This window comes from Athene noctua, chromosome 28 (assembly GCF_965140245.1).
Source record: "Athene noctua chromosome 28, bAthNoc1.hap1.1, whole genome shotgun sequence".
Classification (NCBI taxonomy): Eukaryota; Metazoa; Chordata; class Aves; order Strigiformes; family Strigidae; genus Athene; species Athene noctua.
This window is the reverse complement of record NC_134064.1, coordinates 6,978,375-6,994,653: the sequence shown is the minus strand read 5'-3', so window position 1 is coordinate 6,994,653 and position 16,279 is coordinate 6,978,375. Positions and strand designations below refer to the sequence as shown.

The 16,279-nt window shown below is 42.5% G+C and overlaps 1 protein-coding gene across 6 annotated transcripts; it reads left to right on the top strand.

Annotated features, from left to right (window-relative positions):
* Positions 1-11: 11 nt before the first annotated feature.
* PLAT (plasminogen activator, tissue type) lies at positions 12-16,003 on the top strand. 6 transcript variants are annotated; one of them, XM_074928589.1, is made up of 15 exons: positions 12-450; positions 1,977-2,157; positions 6,383-6,484; positions 7,438-7,477; positions 7,844-7,975; positions 8,353-8,466; positions 8,823-8,997; positions 9,511-9,602; positions 9,861-10,035; positions 10,370-10,455; positions 10,851-11,046; positions 11,531-11,667; positions 11,756-11,896; positions 13,333-13,481; positions 14,302-16,003. In XM_074928589.1, exons 3-15 carry the CDS (start codon positions 6,404-6,406, stop codon positions 14,458-14,460), a joined length of 1,677 nt encoding a protein of 558 aa, XP_074784690.1. In that variant the 5' UTR covers positions 12-450; positions 1,977-2,157; positions 6,383-6,403; the 3' UTR covers positions 14,461-16,003. The 6 variants fall into 6 exon arrangements, with proteins under 6 accessions (XP_074784690.1, XP_074784687.1, XP_074784688.1 ...); XM_074928586.1 differs by lacking the exon at positions 1,977-2,157 and adding an exon at positions 1,599-1,839; XM_074928587.1 differs by having other exon boundaries at positions 12-1,839.
* Positions 16,004-16,279: the final 276 nt, after the last annotated feature.

Sequence of the window (16,279 nt, the reverse complement as noted above, 5' to 3'; positions counted from 1 at the left end):
GGCCGCGCTGCCCGTCGGGCCGTATCGCCGCGGTTGCCGCCCCTGCCGCCAGGGCCGCTCCGCCGCGGGGCAGCGCCCGTCCCGGGGCAGCGGGCGAGCGGGGCTCGTGGGCAACAGCAGGGCAACAGCAGGGCAACAGCAGGGCTACAGCAGGGCTACAGTAGGGCTGCCGTCTCCTTCCCGCGGCGTCTTGAAAGCCCGCTAGACGTACTGAACGGACTCCTCCCGGTTCGCACCGCACCCCCCGGGCCAGAGCGCTTACGCCGGGTTTGGACGTCGCTGGCCTCGGGCGGGCTGAGGCGCAGGACAGCACCGCGAGGGCCGCGCGCCCGCCGGGGTCCCCGGGCACGGACGCGTCCGGGCCAGCCGCAGGAGGCACGACGGCACGCTTCATCGCGGACATTAAACAGTCCTGCCAAAACGCCGTCCTGAGACGGGGTCAGCTTAGAGGTAGGCCAGTAGATGTTGCTTGAGAGAGGAGACACTGTTATTGCTGGCTTTCCTAAAGTATGTTGAGGATTACGGCTGCCACCCACACCACACTCTTTAGACAGCTAGAAAGCTGTGAAAAGCCAGGAAATAGTAACTTCTGAAATCTTCCCCCACAGCCATTACTTTGTTAGCATCTTTAAACTAGAAGTCCGGTAGCAAATAGCGGTTAGGTTTAAAAATAATGTAATTAGCCCCTGCTCGCTCAGCAGTGTCCAGTTATCTTTTTCTAAACAACTGGGAGTCCCTTCTGGAAACAAATGCAGCTGCCCTTCAGTCACATTTATGGCAGTAATGTTATCACCAGCACTGTGTCTCTCAGAGAAAAACGTAATAATCTCGACAAAGATTTCCATAGCGAGAAGAGCTAGCCTGAAGATGGAGGTCCCTCACACACCGTTTCTTGCGTCTGTGCTTATACTTAATTGTATCTGGAACCTGATTTCTAGTGAATCAGTTACTAAAAGTTGGGGTACATCCATTACTTTAACAGTTGCATCACTGACAATTTTCATAACCTAGACCTAAGTTCAGCTCCGAAAACGATTTTTCAGAGTTGTCTGCCACACTTTTGATAACCTAGTACTTCGTGAACACTCCCTGGTGAGTAGATCTTCATTTTCCAGAATGGACAGCATCAGCAAACATTTAACTCTTTAGTCCTCAACATGCTATTCCTTATTTCTGTGTAAGGATCCTTGGAAGTTTTGCTCATTGTCTCCACTTAACTGGAGAGCTCCTCCGACCATTTCTTTTCCGAGTGGCACTGTTCATGGCATGCTTTGCTCCACAGACATGTCAGGGTCTCTCTGCCAGGCATTTCTCAGTACTAGGTGCTTCTCAGCACCAGGACTAAGACTACAGATTGCAGACCTCTGGTCACGTTAGAAATACACCCCCTCACATTCCTAGAAGCACGATGTGACAGTTCATCATAAGGGATACATACTATTCTCACTGTCACTGGAGCTTAAGGTATTCAGTGGTGAAAGATTGTTTTGAAGACTGAATCTGCTGACTGGAAGAGAGAAAGAACAAACAAAACTGTCTGTAAAATCTAGCATGCCCCACTCACTTCATCAAGCAAGCTCTCCTCCTGTCCTGCACAGACTCACTCCCTAATACTCTGGACACAAACCACCCTGTCCTGGATCATCCCCAGATCCTCTGGAAGGGTGGGGGTGGGGGAAAGGACGCCCTACTGCCCTCTGGAGTCTCCACCCCTCGAGTGGAGTTTTAAGTAGGAGAGGAGCTGTTCAGAGAGATCGGAGCAGAGACGCAGAAAGCACAAAACCGGACTGGTCTAGAAAGGAAATCATCAGCAAAATACGGAACAGAAAAAGCAAAAAGGTAGGTACTACTCTCCACCTGTTTCAAAAAGTGCATTTCCCGTTCTCAACATCAATAGTATTGTCATTAAATATTATTATTTAATAAATCCCACTGAAGCACCATGGTAGTTAACTAACCGAGCTATTGCCTTTCAGCTTTTGAAGAGATTCATAATGCTGGGTACAGCTCGCTTTCAGTTGTTTCAAGAAAGCCTCAGCTATTCCAGGGAAAGGTCTGACAGCCTCAGGCTCTGACCTAGCAGGGAGGAGTCTCCTGCACAAAGAACCTTATCAGAGTAACTTAAAACAAAGGACAATCTCGACAGCTATCGTGATGGTAAGGAGACCCAGAGAGCTAGCTGTTTTCCTGGGAGGAGATCAGACTATGCCTTTAACCCCAGGCTCCCAACCAGTATAATGGAGGGACAAAGAGGAGGGCGGGTCTTCAGTTCCCCCTAAACATGCTTCTTTTCAAATGTGGCCAAAACCACAGGAAATAATAATTTCCCAAAACGAAGCCAGAGTTTGAAATACCCATTTCATCTGATGCCTTCGAGGACTACAGAATCTTACTTTTTTTTTTTTTTTTTTCTCCAAAAACAGAGGTCTGTCCGTTGTTATATTTTAAAGAGAAATAGTAAGAGTCTGATATTCATCTGCTCAGTTTAGAAAAGCAATACAGAAGCACTTTCTCCAGAAGGCAAGAAAAGGCAGCAAAGATCTGCAGTCTTTCGCTTGAACTAGCAAGATAGCCATCCAGCAAGAAAACTATTAGTACTGTAGAGTCAGAATCAAACTATTCTGGAATGGACATACTAGGTTATTGGGAGGCATATAGGGGTGGCTACTTTAAATTTCTGTGAATGACTTGTTGTTCAACCTAGGTAAGATAAATCCAATTTTTAGGTCTTACTCCTCATTGGTAAGATAATACTCATACTGCTTAGAAGAGCTGTTATTAATAATAAATTATTATGTGGGATTTAAAGTATTCCTGCTGCTGATGCTTCAGCAAAGAGAGATAAATTTAGGGCATTGTATATCTTATGTCCTAATGTACCTGAAAGTGTAGAATCAAAATGTCAGAACACCACATCTAGGCTAGAGTATTCCTGATCAGAGAAGAAGCAAAGGGTGAGAGCAGAAGGCACAAACTGTTTAGGGGAGCCCTACCAGAAGGCACATTTCTTGCAGGTTTCTGCTTGGAGTCTTGTAAACATGGTATTTTTCAAACAGCCATATGGTTTCAGTTCGATAGGGCTTATCATTTGTAACATTCCAATTGACTGGCCTAAACTGTACCTTTCCCAGTATAAACATCTGGCAACATCTGTTACCAGTTTTCCATGCATAGTGGGACAGTAGCCACCAATGGATGGACCGACATCCCCCCATGGAGAGGTGGAAAAGATGGGAGAAGGGCTGCAGCATTACAAGATAAGGTAGCCTGGACAGGGGCAGAGAAGTAAGTGGAAGAAAGGATGTGGCATCCACTGCAAGACAACTTTAGGGAGACTGTCGCATTCTGCAGTATGAGCATGTGCTGTGTAAGATTAGAATCTGCTTGTATAGCAGACTATATGGAATAAACTTGATTCTAACCATAAACTTAATTAAACCATGTATATGCTCTTTAAATAGGGAGTCCTCCTTTCATGTCAGTCTCCAAGACTGAAATGCCACAGCCTAAACTATCCTGCTGTACTCCCAGTTCTGCTTGAGAGACTGGAGTATTTGTACCTTTTGCTTTTTCTTTGAACAGACCTTTAAAATGAAACCAAACCAAACAAAACACAATAAAAACCACACAAACTCTCTTCCTTTTCTTAGCCTTGAATCCCAATTTATGACTCATTCACCTGTCATACTTACCAATTTCACCAGCTGTTGTCCAGCTGCCTTCTCTGGTTTTATATAAAAAGGGTCTGAGCTCCTAATTTCTGGAAGTAGTAGTTTTCTCAAATAATTGGCGGTTAGCTTTTGACTTGCTCAGGCATCATATAATGTAGATGATAAAAAGCTGACAGTGTGGGAGACAGCCCCTGAATATTATTTCAAGAATTTGGAACTGCAGAGCAGGCCTAGAGATTGGGAATGAAGTTGTATCTTCTTGCCTGCTACTCTACTTCACTCCCAACTCTTGATTTGTATAGGAGGCATTATATTTTTAAAGGAAGAGGGAAAATGGTCCTCTGGTGCTGGACTTGTTCCAAGCAGGGGGGTTTCCTGTCTACATCCCACTTGTGATTCATCATCTCAGCCACCTAGACTGACTGCTATAGCAGTCCTGATTAGTACAGAGGTTCAAGATAAATCTGTTCACACTGGTGATTACTTATGCCTCCTTTGATTGTAAAGAAGAGCTACTATTACTGCATGCACGAGTAACTATTAGTTTTAGCATGAAAATTATGGGTTCAAATCAGAAAACCTATGATAAAGTTATCTGCCTTATTGTAAGAGTTCAGATCACATAATAATGACAACTCCAGTCCTCAAAAGCTATTACTCAACTATGAAAATCAGTAATACCTTCCCAGTTTTGAATAGATGTATTGGACCTTGCTATTTAATGCCCTGTTTCCAAGAATTCCCATAGGCACTACATTTCTAAACTTCTGACACTGTATGACTGTTTGTATCCGTCTTACTAAGTTAAATTTTGCCATGGACAACAGCCTCCCCTGCCCCTTCCCCACTGCCCCAACAGAGAGTCCTGGTGATGTACCAATAATCCTTATTTGAAATCCTCAAGTTCAGAAGCATTTCTAAACATAAAATAGAACTTTGCTAGCTACCACACATGCTGCTAAGGTCAGGCTTTACTGGAGTTCTTTTACATAGATACATTTGTCTGATCTTTTACAGTTACTACAAGGTCACCAAGATAAAAGAATGAGCAAAATCCATCTTCTCCGGGATTTTTTTCTACAGGGATTAACAGAGGAGCCAGAAACCCACAAGCAAAGTGCATTGCCTCATTGCCTTTGTAGGCAACAGACCACCTCAGAAAGCCCTTCACTACCTTTGTCACATTCAGTCTGTTTTTCTGCTATGAGGATGAGATTAGAAATGGTGCTTAGTACAGCAAGGGAAAAAACCCACATTACTTAATTTCAGCAGTAAAAATTTGTATATGGTCAAGATTACGCTGTGTTATGAGCGTGCCCCTGGCTGCTCAGAATTTTCTCCCTGCCCACCTGCTGTCCTAAACCAGTCAATGCTCACACAAGGCACTCTGCTTTGGTGAAAGAAATAATTTTTCCTCCTTTGTCAGGAAAAAAACAGGGGGAGGGGAAACCAGGGCATGAGATGGGGGCATGTCTTGCTGCAGTCAGTGGCTACAGGCATCTAAATTCACACTTCTGCCAAGAAACTTGCCTGTTCAAGGCCAGCCAAAAATAAATTTTGCTACAGTAGGAAGAAATACAGATGGATCACAGTACCCACATGTCCTTCCTATAGCTATCTGTGGCCAGGTCAGAGCAGCTGTTTCACCAGGTAGGAAATTAACCTGTGAAGAGAAAAGCAGATTTTCAAAGCAAATGAGATGAATGGAGGCAGCAATCCAGTTTCATCCTTAACCCCAGCCACACCATACCAGCTGGCGAACTCCCACAAGAGATCATTGGAGGTTCTCTCCCGAGACTACTGCTGTAAGAGACAGGCTGTAAATCAGTCTGGAGGAAGCAGAAACTCTTCATGTGGGATGGAAGAGGGCTTTGTCTGAAGTGTAAAGCTACCGAAGGGATTAGAGGGAATAAGGCATAGTTGAGACTGCACAGAAGTGACGCACAGAAAGATGCTGCAATGAATAAGTGAGAACACCAGACCAAAAGCTAGCCTGCCAGCCATTTGCTCTCCTTTTTTAGCAAAAGCATATCACAGTAGTAGAAACTAAAAGCTCAGCTGGGGAGAAGCTGTAGAAATATTTAAAATCAAAGACATAGCAGTGCTGTCCTCATCTATGATCAACTGAAGTCTCCTTGCTGATGCATACTCTACACAAAAGCCCCCACTCTCAAAAGAAGCAGTCTGTGCAGAAAATGCAAATCCTCTTTAACCACTATTATCACAGACCGACCCTTCAGCAGATTTTTGTGCCCCTGCAAGAGATATCTTATGTAGGCCTCAGTGACCTGAATCTCAATTAACGCTTTCCATTCAGCATTGCACTCCCTCATTACTCAAGTCCATCTTTCTAATAATGACATGTGATACTGTTGGTTTCCAGCAACCCTGGTAAAAAGGACTTGGAATTTACTTCTAACAGTGTTATTCCCCAGGAAACACTCTGAGTTTCTTCCAGACCTAAATGGGTGTGCTTTGGCTTGTTGGGTTTCTGAGTTTATCAAATGAAAGCACATCTGGATCCAGCCTGGCAGTTTTCCCTGTCCAGGGACACCAAGATAGCTAGGTCAGATGGCTAAGAACACAGAGTAGAAAGTGTGTTTTAACATAATTTTCATAATTTAAAACTTTTCTTTAAACTCACAACCTTGGACTCCATTCACACTCTAAAATGCCTTTGTTCTTTGTTATTTTTTCTTTTGCCTTTATAGATAACTTGAGATTTGGAGGTGATGTGGAAAATACTCAGAACAGAGGGCAAACTCCCATGTCTCCTCCTGCTGGTGGGAGCAATCATGACTGTTCAATGCCAGGTAAAAGGCTAATGCATCAAATAATGCTCTTGCCATCCTCACGCATTTTCAGCAGCTCTTCCTTCCCATTGACTCCAACTGTCTGCATCAGACAGAAAGAGAATCTGGTTATATGACTAGAAACCAGAGAAAGAAAAACCTTACAAGCTGAGATTTCCAGTAGTGTGTTATCCTGGCTGGTTTTCATTTCAGTAAGCAATTCTTCTCCAAATCTTTTTGGTCTATCTGTTCACTGTCACCTTTCACTATTAGTAAGAGTTCCACTGTGACTACCCTGTAATTTTCTTTCTATTGTCATTACCTTCATCATTACTCTCACCTACAACTGGACGTCAATGGTTGCTATGGCCCCTCACTTTAAGCCTTACATTGCACAGCTTGAGTAACCCCTACACAATTCTAAAATGTTTACTTTCTCAGAAAACTGCTATCCCAGCCTTATTCTTTCTTTTCATGTTATTTTCTGTCTTGTGGCCTGATCAAAGAAGCTTTCTAAATTGGTTTCCTCCTTAAAACTATCCAAAATATTTAATTAGCTGCAGGAGACACATCTCGCAAAGCAGACAAGCCACAAAGGTTTATGGGGAAACTGCAGGTCAATGAGCAAAAATAACTGCTCGTTCACATTTACTTCTTTGGAAATTATTTGCTTGAACCTCCTTCAAATAGCAGAAAGCTGACAAGCTTTAGTTAGCACCTGCAATGCCTCAAGAGCACACACATAATCACCTCATCCCAAATTTATGTCATTCAGATGACAATCCATCACCCAGTAATCTGTGGCAACTCAATGATGTGGCACTTTTCACTCTACTATCCTATAAGGAGGGCAGAGAGTTTCTCAGCAGCTCCCCTGATTTCCTCAAGAAGAGGGCTGGGTCTTTGGAGGCACTTGTCCTCTCAGTTTTCTTGAGAGAGCAGTTACTCACAGAATTAACCTTCTTTGCTTGCAGGGCTTACGCATGCGTTTCAAACGGGGAGCCAGATCTAGAGGTAAGCCAGGCAAAATACAACCGTGTTACCTGCAACTTTATGAACACAGGAGGGCAAGACAGATGATACTGAGGGAATGAAGCCTGAGAGCTGTTTGTCATGGTTATCTGGATGAGAGATTCAGGAGGCTAAACACCAGACCATTAATACCACCCACAACTCAAAGAAGAAAAAGAGGCCGTTCAATAGTGAACAGTACATCCAGCAACACAGCAGTGAGAGAGATGGCACAATTGTGGTCTGAGGAGGAAAAAGGGCATCCTTTTCACGGATACTTTTCTCCTGGAAAAAGGGAGTTCTTTTGCTCAGCTCAGCCAGGTCTTTTCCCTGACTCTCTAAAAGAGGATTTCCTTTCTCCAATTACAGCCATTTGCACAGACAATTCATCTGGAGAAACTTACCAGCACAGGGGAACCTGGCTAAGGCTCTCAGGGAGCAGAATAGAATACTGTAGGTGCGACAGCGGTTGGAGTCGCTGCCACACCGTGCCTGTCAGAGGTGAGTATGAAGATGAAAAAGAGAAGGAAATGGTGGGGGAATGAGAGACTGTTCATCTAATGCTACAGAAGAACTCCACTGTCAGGGAAGGCGTTACCACACAGAAAACTTGGCTTAGAATACAAATGAAAATACTAATATATACCGACTCAGGCAGGACTGAGGAAGGCTCCTAATAGCATATGTGGAGAGAATGAAGCAAAGGAAGAATGTACTCACTACACAAAAAGACTGTAAGCACATGACAATAACACGTAGCCAGGGAAAACCAGAACAGGCTAAAGGAGACCAACAGAAGAGAAAAGATTGGTATACATTGCCAGCTTCTTACTTCTGTGAAATCTAACAGTATTTCCTGGCTTTTGCTTATTCCACAGCCTGCACTAGAAATAAATGCTACAACGGCGGCCAGTGTTCACAGGCCTATTATTCCCCACAGCTCTTCATTTGCCAGTGCCACCAAGGTTTCTCTGGGAAGCAGTGTGAAATAGGCAAGTATACCATGTCAGTTACTGTGAACAATGCTACTGGTTTTAGCTATGCAGTGCAGAAAGACAGTACCCAGAAGCTGCTACTGTATGCTAGGCTCTAAGTTGCCTCTTTTTATTCTAAAGCTAATACTACAAAGAACTTTTAAGAAGGCCACCTGGGCTGTTCTCAATGTCTCTTAATAAAACTCTAAATTTTGGACCTGCAGACCTTTGTGTATACTTACAGTCTGCCTGGCAAGGCATTTTCACCAGTTTACTAGATGAGACATCTGGGAGCCAAATTTAAACGGAACAGACTGGGGAAGCAGAGTTTGGGATGTTGTCCTTATAGTAACATTTTGTTCCCTTTTGTTCAGATACTGAAATTAAGTGCTACAAAGACACTGGAGTAACATACAGGGGTACATGGAGCATGACCAAGAGCGGAACCAAATGTTTAAATTGGAATAGCAATGGCTTGATGGACCGGACATACAGCGGTCGAAGAGAGGATGCTGCTGAGCTGGGATTGGGCAATCACAACTATTGCAGGTGAGGGGCCGATGGCACACAGGTCAGAGCTACAGGAATCAGCCCATTCTAAGAGCTTGGAGCAAAGGAAAGCCTCATACCAAGCAGAGAACGTTCTGCACAGGTGCAAATACAACACAGCCCTTGAGCAGCAATTGCAACTTCTGTAGACATTTCTAAACTTCGGATCTATCTAGACTGGATGCTTATGACAGACTACAAAATGCATACATCTCTAATCCCATAGTCTTTCCCTTCTCAGTGCCTAAAACTCCCTTTGTAAGCCCATTTCCTGCAGCTCCAGATCCTGCTCGAAACTCTAAAAATATAGTGCTTCCTGCACATGAACTAAACTGCACAAGCAAGCTGTTCACTCCTACTAGCTACTGGCTGTCTCATCCTCACCTCCATGTAGGAATCCAAGTGACTTCTGATGGTTCAGTCCAGAGCAGGATTAAGTTACCAAACTAGATGGCAGACATGGGACTAGTAAGAATAGCTTTATAATAATGCATAATACCATAACTCTTTCAGAAACCCAGATGAGGATTCCAGACCTTGGTGCTATATCTATAAAGGGGGAAGGTACATCTGGGAACACTGCAGCGTGCCCTCCTGTTCAAAAGGTACATGCAGTGGGACAGGGAATGGACTTCAGAGCTTCCATGATTCACTGCATACATAAGGGTTGTCTGTTGGCTTGTACTATTTTTGTAGCCTGAAAAGTTGAGACTTACATTAAATCATGTTTAAGCTTTTCATATTTATGACACTGAGAGACCAAGATCAGTATAGCTAATATACAGATGCCTTGACAGAAATCACAGTTAGGAGCAGCTGACAGGTTCACATATGTTGGTTAACATGCAGCTTTTTTATTGAAGTTGGGAACATGAACTGCAAATCTGGAAGAGGCACAGATTACCGAGGCAGCCACAGTGTTACCAGTTCTGGAGCTACCTGTTTGAGGTGGAATTCTCGAATCCTTGTCAACAAGTTATATACTGCTTGGAGAAGAGATGCTTACCCACTGGGCCTTGGCAGTCACAATTTCTGCCGGTATGTAGTCAGTTATAGAATTTTTAAAATCCCACCAAACTTTCTTGTGGTACTTTTGAGGCAGGGCTCTAGTCTTTTACATGGGTTATTAAAACACAGGAAATACATTACTGCTGGGAATGAAGCTCACAGAGAGTAGTCATTTTATTCCACCTGACCTATCTATGCTTCTCTATCAGACTCCATAAATGCAAATTCCATGTTCCCCTAGGGCCCTCTGTATCTCTAGAAAAATCAAGAAGAGTATACTCAGGTCAGTCTGGCACCTTTAGGTCTCCCCAGACTCCCTGCAGAACTGATAATACAAATACCGTTTCTTTTTCCTGTGTTGCAGGAATCCTGACAATGACAGCAAGCCCTGGTGCCATGTACTGAAAGGAAATCAGCTCACATGGGAGTACTGCAATGTACCTACTTGCTGTAAGGATCCTAGCACTCCTGATTCTTCTCTTTCTTTGAGGCATTACTCTTCTGCATGTCATTTGTGTTAAACGCAAGCCTCTTACAGTAAAATAAGAGCTGGGGGGAAAGCAGCTTTTTGGAGTGGAAAAAGGTTCTGTGGCTCCGTTCTCAGAGAAATGCCCTTTTCTCTGCCAGAAGGGAAGACTGCAGAAATGGAGCACAGAAAAGGCAGGGTTTCCTCACTGTATTTTTCAAATCAGAATACAAGTTTCCTAGGAAACAGGAATGAGTCAGATACTAAACAGTTTATGCCAGGCTGCCTCAGCACATACTGACGACTAACAGGCTCTTAACCCAAACTCATAGTAAGAGTGCCTGAACAGAAAGTTTATTTCTGGGTTTGTCATCCACAGCCACCTGTGGCTTACGGCAGCAAAGAGTACGCCAGTACAGGATTAAAGGTGGCTCCTATGCAGACATTGCAGCTCACCCATGGCAAGCTGCCATCTTTGTGAAGTATCGACGAGCACCAGGAGAGCACTTCCTCTGTGGAGGAATTCTGATCAGTTCCTGCTGGGTTTTGTCAGCTGCTCACTGTTTTGAGGAAGGGTAAGTTGAGGGTTCAGTACTCTCTGGGGGAAATCAATCTGAAAAATGGAAGCATCCAGTATAGCCTTACTGGAATGGTAAAAGACTTGGAAAAAAGCGCTTTATCCCAGAAGTAATTCTACACTACACTAAAGATTATTGAGTTAATTGTGCTGAGCATTACAGACAGGCTTTCATTGGGTGAACTAGCAGCATGGCATTGAGGTACCGCAGCAGAATATGAAATAGCTGAAGAACAAGTTGTCAATACACATGCAGAGCTATCTGAAACTTAAGAACAGCAAGGGGCTCGCAGAAGAGCTTTGCCATGATGGCTGTAAGCAATTAGCACAAAAACAAAGGCAAATAGGACACTTGAGGTCAAACTGCCTGGGTAATGAAGTAATAATAGTGCTAAGAAAAGCAGAAGCTCCAACAGCACATCTTCAAGGGAAGGGATCCAATCCAGTTAACACAGGAAGTAAGACAGACTCTTGTTCTTCAGCTTTAGTACAAATCAGCTGAAGATTGTGCTGGGTAGGACTTCCCGTGCAACTCCCGAGGAAAATGAACAGACATTTCAAGTGAAGCATTACACTGTGCATCAAAGATTTGACTCAGAAAATTTCAACAATGATATTGGTAAGAACATTTCTGACCTTGTGACTGGAAAGTTCACGGTTGGCTCGAGTTTGCGATTAATGAAGTGGGGATTTTTTTCCCTATTCAGCTCTGTTGCAGTTGAACTCAGATGCAGAAGACTGTGCTACTGAAACAGACACTGTCCGTGCTGCCTGCCTCCCAACACCAGAACTGCAGCTGCCTGACTGGACTGAATGTGAGATCTCTGGTTATGGCAGAAGTGAAGAATGTAAGTAGAGATAACATGTCTACATGTAAGTAGAAGATACTATGTCCAAAGGTTGGGTCCCCTGCCCTCAAAGAATTCAAGCCTTTAGGATCGCTTAATGTGTAACCTCCTGAATTATTATATGGGCTTATATCAGCACTACAAAACATGTGTAAGTGGGAGATACATGAAATCAATTTTTGCTGTAAGTTATTTCATTGATCTGAGTTCTGTCAGCTGCATGGGCTAGTGGAGTATTCCTTGATACTCTCCAACAGCAGAAATGCAAAAAAAAGCACAATGGATAAGGCAGGACAGAAAGTTTGTAATCAGGGCTGCCACATTTCTGTTGTGCTGAGTACATTTAGATATCATCATTCTGACAGAAATCCATTTCTATCACGATTTAATATACAGTTGCAGCTAGTTGTATTATTCTGAAAAACACATTGGCTGTGCAGTGATTAGGAAAAAAAAAAAAAAAAGCTAAAGAAATAACAATCCCAGATACATATTAAAAGGCTGGCTAAATGGTTTTTAGCGTGAGCTGCAATAAAACAGCAGGAATAAAACCTGTCCAAAAGGTATACCCAGGCTGACCTATATTTAAAAGAAACCCCAACAGCTCTTATTTTACTCACACTTTCTACTAATTTCTTTCTATTCTCTAACTTGTAAACTCTTTGAGACAGAGACTGTGAAGCATCCATCAAAACAAGACCTAATCATGGTTTTGGAACAGACTTGAAGATTTAACATATAAGTGTGGCATAAAGTATTTTCAGAGTGTTTTTAAAGCTAGTCCTTATCACTGCTTACAGGGAGTACAGGATAAACTGAGAGGGAAAGTATGCTGCAGCTATAATTCAAAACTAGACTGAAAAACAAAAATCGTGCCAACTTCCAGCTTTGTGCAAGTTGCAGCTATGCAGGAGAATAAAACCAACACCCAAAACAAACAAAAAAATCCCTTCCATTCCAACATAACAAGAACGTACATTCCTATCCTGTTACTCAGTATTGCGTACACAAGGCATCTGATTTTTGTTAGCATCAAGTCTAATACTAAAAAAGATCCTGTTTCATAGACTTTGTGATTTTCGTAAGCACTTCCTGTGACTTCATTTTGATTGATGTAACTATGCAAAGACAACTTATCCATCCAAGAAACCCAGCAGTCCTTATTTTGGGGCCTACAAAAACCTTTAGCTTTTAGCTTGTTAAAGAAGGAATATTCTCTCTCAACTAGACATGAGCTGTTCTCACTAACAAAGCAGAAGCCCCAAGAATTAAAAAAAAGACCCTTTGGCAAGGAAATATTAGTTTAGCCATCCCTCACCCCCAGTTACTTCTGTTTACTCTCCCCTAAACTACAGAAACTGAACTGCAGGTTTTTTAAAAAAAAAATATATACACATATGACATATAATGTATTTATATAGTATTTTTTCTTCCAGTCTCTCCATTCTATTCAGAGCACCTGAAGGAAGGTCATGTCAGACTGTTTCCAGCCAGTCGGTGCACAACACAGCATCTAGAAAACAGGACAGTTACAGACAATATGTTATGTGCAGGAGACACAAGGCACCTTGATGATGCCTGCAAGGTAAACCCCAAGTCTGTTCCTCTTTTCTTTTTAGGTCTGTCCTTGATAGTCTGAGCTAACCAAACAAAAAGCTTCAGAAAATACTTTAAAGTTCTGCATTTGGCTACGTAGAAGTTCTAGTAGACTTCTGTTGAACAGAACTGCTGGCTCCTCCTTTTTTCTCATAGCTGGGAAATCAGGCCACACTTAACTAAGCAAACCAGAACAATACAGACTGAAAATCCCAAATATAGGAAATACCACAAAACTGAGAGGAAACCCCACCTCTGCAGCATTTCCTAATATTTTCTCTTATGTGAGCATGCAAAACACTCAGCAGGAGGTTCTGTAACAGGAAGGGGGTGCTGCTCTACTGAAAAGTAGAGAAAAGAATTAAGGGGCAAAAGACAGTGGAGAACAAGCCTCTGTAGCATGACAAGGGCACACATTCAATCCACATCTTTCCATTTAAACAGCTCTAATAATTTTGCTTTACTGTTACACACAGCAGTATAAATCGCCCTCAATCTTTATATCTTGGATAAGAGCATTCCTCTTTTTGTTCTTATCAACATCTCACCTACAGTTCACAAATGAGTGCCATACAAAGTTAGAACACCCTAGCGTTAGATTTTTTGGGGTCTCTCCAAGAGGAACATCAAGGGATTCTGGAACATGGAAGCGGCTTATGTGAAAGCGCCGTTACTAAGAGTTCTTGATTTGCAAGCATACTACATAGGATATTTCCGTAGACACTAGTGCACAACTAAAGCCAGTGTGGGGGGGAAAACAGCACAAAAACAAACAAACAAGGAGATTGTTAACTGCTGCTTCTCTGTAGGGTGACTCTGGAGGGCCCCTGGTCTGCATGAAGGATGATCGTATGTATCTAATTGGAATCATCAGCTGGGGAGTAGGCTGTGGCCGCAAAGACATGCCTGGCGTTTATACAAATGTGAATCGTTATCTTGACTGGATTCAGGACAACATGACACCCTGAGAAAGCAAAATGAACTATCCACAATTTGTGGCCCTCACAGCTTCCTTCTGGGTGCTTTAAGGCTGCTGACCGGGCGTCCTGTTTGTCCAGATGCTTACAGTACAGGAGGAAAACAAACCGCAAGTGCGGGAAGCGTACATTTGCAAATTACTCTCCTTATTACAGGTTGTCAGAAGGTAACACTTCTTTTCCTCCACATCCCCAAGCTTTCTTCTTGCATCAAATCACTCGAGTACAATTAAAAATAAACTTTGGCCCAAGAGAATAAACTGAGAGAACATCATGCATGCCATGAACAGCTGTGTTGTTTTAGGAACGGGCATGAACTGAAGGCAGAAGGGACAGATTTAATTTCCTGAAAACTTCATCTCCCTCCTTCTTTGACTGTAAATTTAAACAACGTTCCCATTAATCTCTGTCCTTTTTAAGATAACATTTTATCTTTGTTATTTAAGCTGGTTCACCTTGACTCCAGTAGAAAGAGCAAAGCTGTAGGCATGGGCTGCTTATTTCTGTATCAATATACTACTAGCTTTTTCAGTTTGAAACTGATTCATTAACAGAGTCTGAGCTTAAACTCTCTGAGGAAATCCAGGATGGCACGCTTGTTACGACATTCTATTCTTCCACTTTTCCTCCTGGTAGGAACTTAAATATTTAAATAAATATGGAATAGTTGAAAATCTCAACACCAGCCGTATCTACCACAGAATCAACATGTTACTTTTTGTCTATTAAATTTCTGTGCATTATCATTTGATATGAAAGCAAAAGCTCTCTCTTTAGTGCGGGAGGGCAGAAGAGAGGACAAGTGCAATGGTAACAGTTTTAGGTGCTTACTAGATTTACATGCACAAGTAAAGATCAAGTCAATTGTCACATGGCTACATTTGTCCTTTAACAAAAGTCAGGACAGGTATAACCACATCATCGTGAACTAGAATCTCAGTAGTCAAGCATTACTTGCTTGCATTGCAGTTGCCATGTGACACTGAGCAGTATCTATGTATGTCCTAAGAAATTAAGTCTCTGAGAGATTCTTGTCCAGCTGTTTTATAAAGCAAGGGAGAGCAGGTGTGACTACTGTTTCACGGAAAAAATGTAAATTATATTGGGGCTACAAAAAGAGTTTAGCTTTAGTATCTATCAGGCATTGTAGCTAGAAAACTAGTCTGTTTTATGTGGGGAATTCAAAACACTGTAACTCAAAATGTTTACTCTCACAGTTGTAAGGAGCTCTCTGATGATCTACTAGCACAGGCTCTAGTCAAATAGAGAAGTTTATACAATAAGTAAGTACAGAAGAGAGATTTGGTAAGGATGCCTATTACTTTCTCAGGTGGGTTTTGTAAATGGCAACTTGGTCCATGTCTTTCTAGCTACCAGCTTCGAAACTGACCTCAAGGAGATCTCTAATGTCCTCAGATAAATGGTAGTGTTAAGTCCAGTTAGCTTCAGCAATGAGTCCCATATTCCAACCAATGGAAGGGGAAAAAAAAACCCCAAGATGTTTATTAAAAGAGAGTTCAATTTTTTGGTGTGATTTGTTGTTGTTAATTGTATTTTATGAAGTATTAACCTTGAGAAAAAGACAAGTTAACTTCCATTCCTCTCTCCTAAACCCATTTCCAAGTGCTACTGTGCCTCACTATCCTGACATTCACAAGACTGCCAAATATTTGCAGCCTGTAAAACACCCAAACCCGATCCTGTAGCACAGGTAAGCATCCTCAGGAATGCAATTTTTGTTCCACAGTTCAGTCTATAAAATACATTATTTGCACTTGATGTGATCTAACAGCCGCCAGTAAAATGTAAC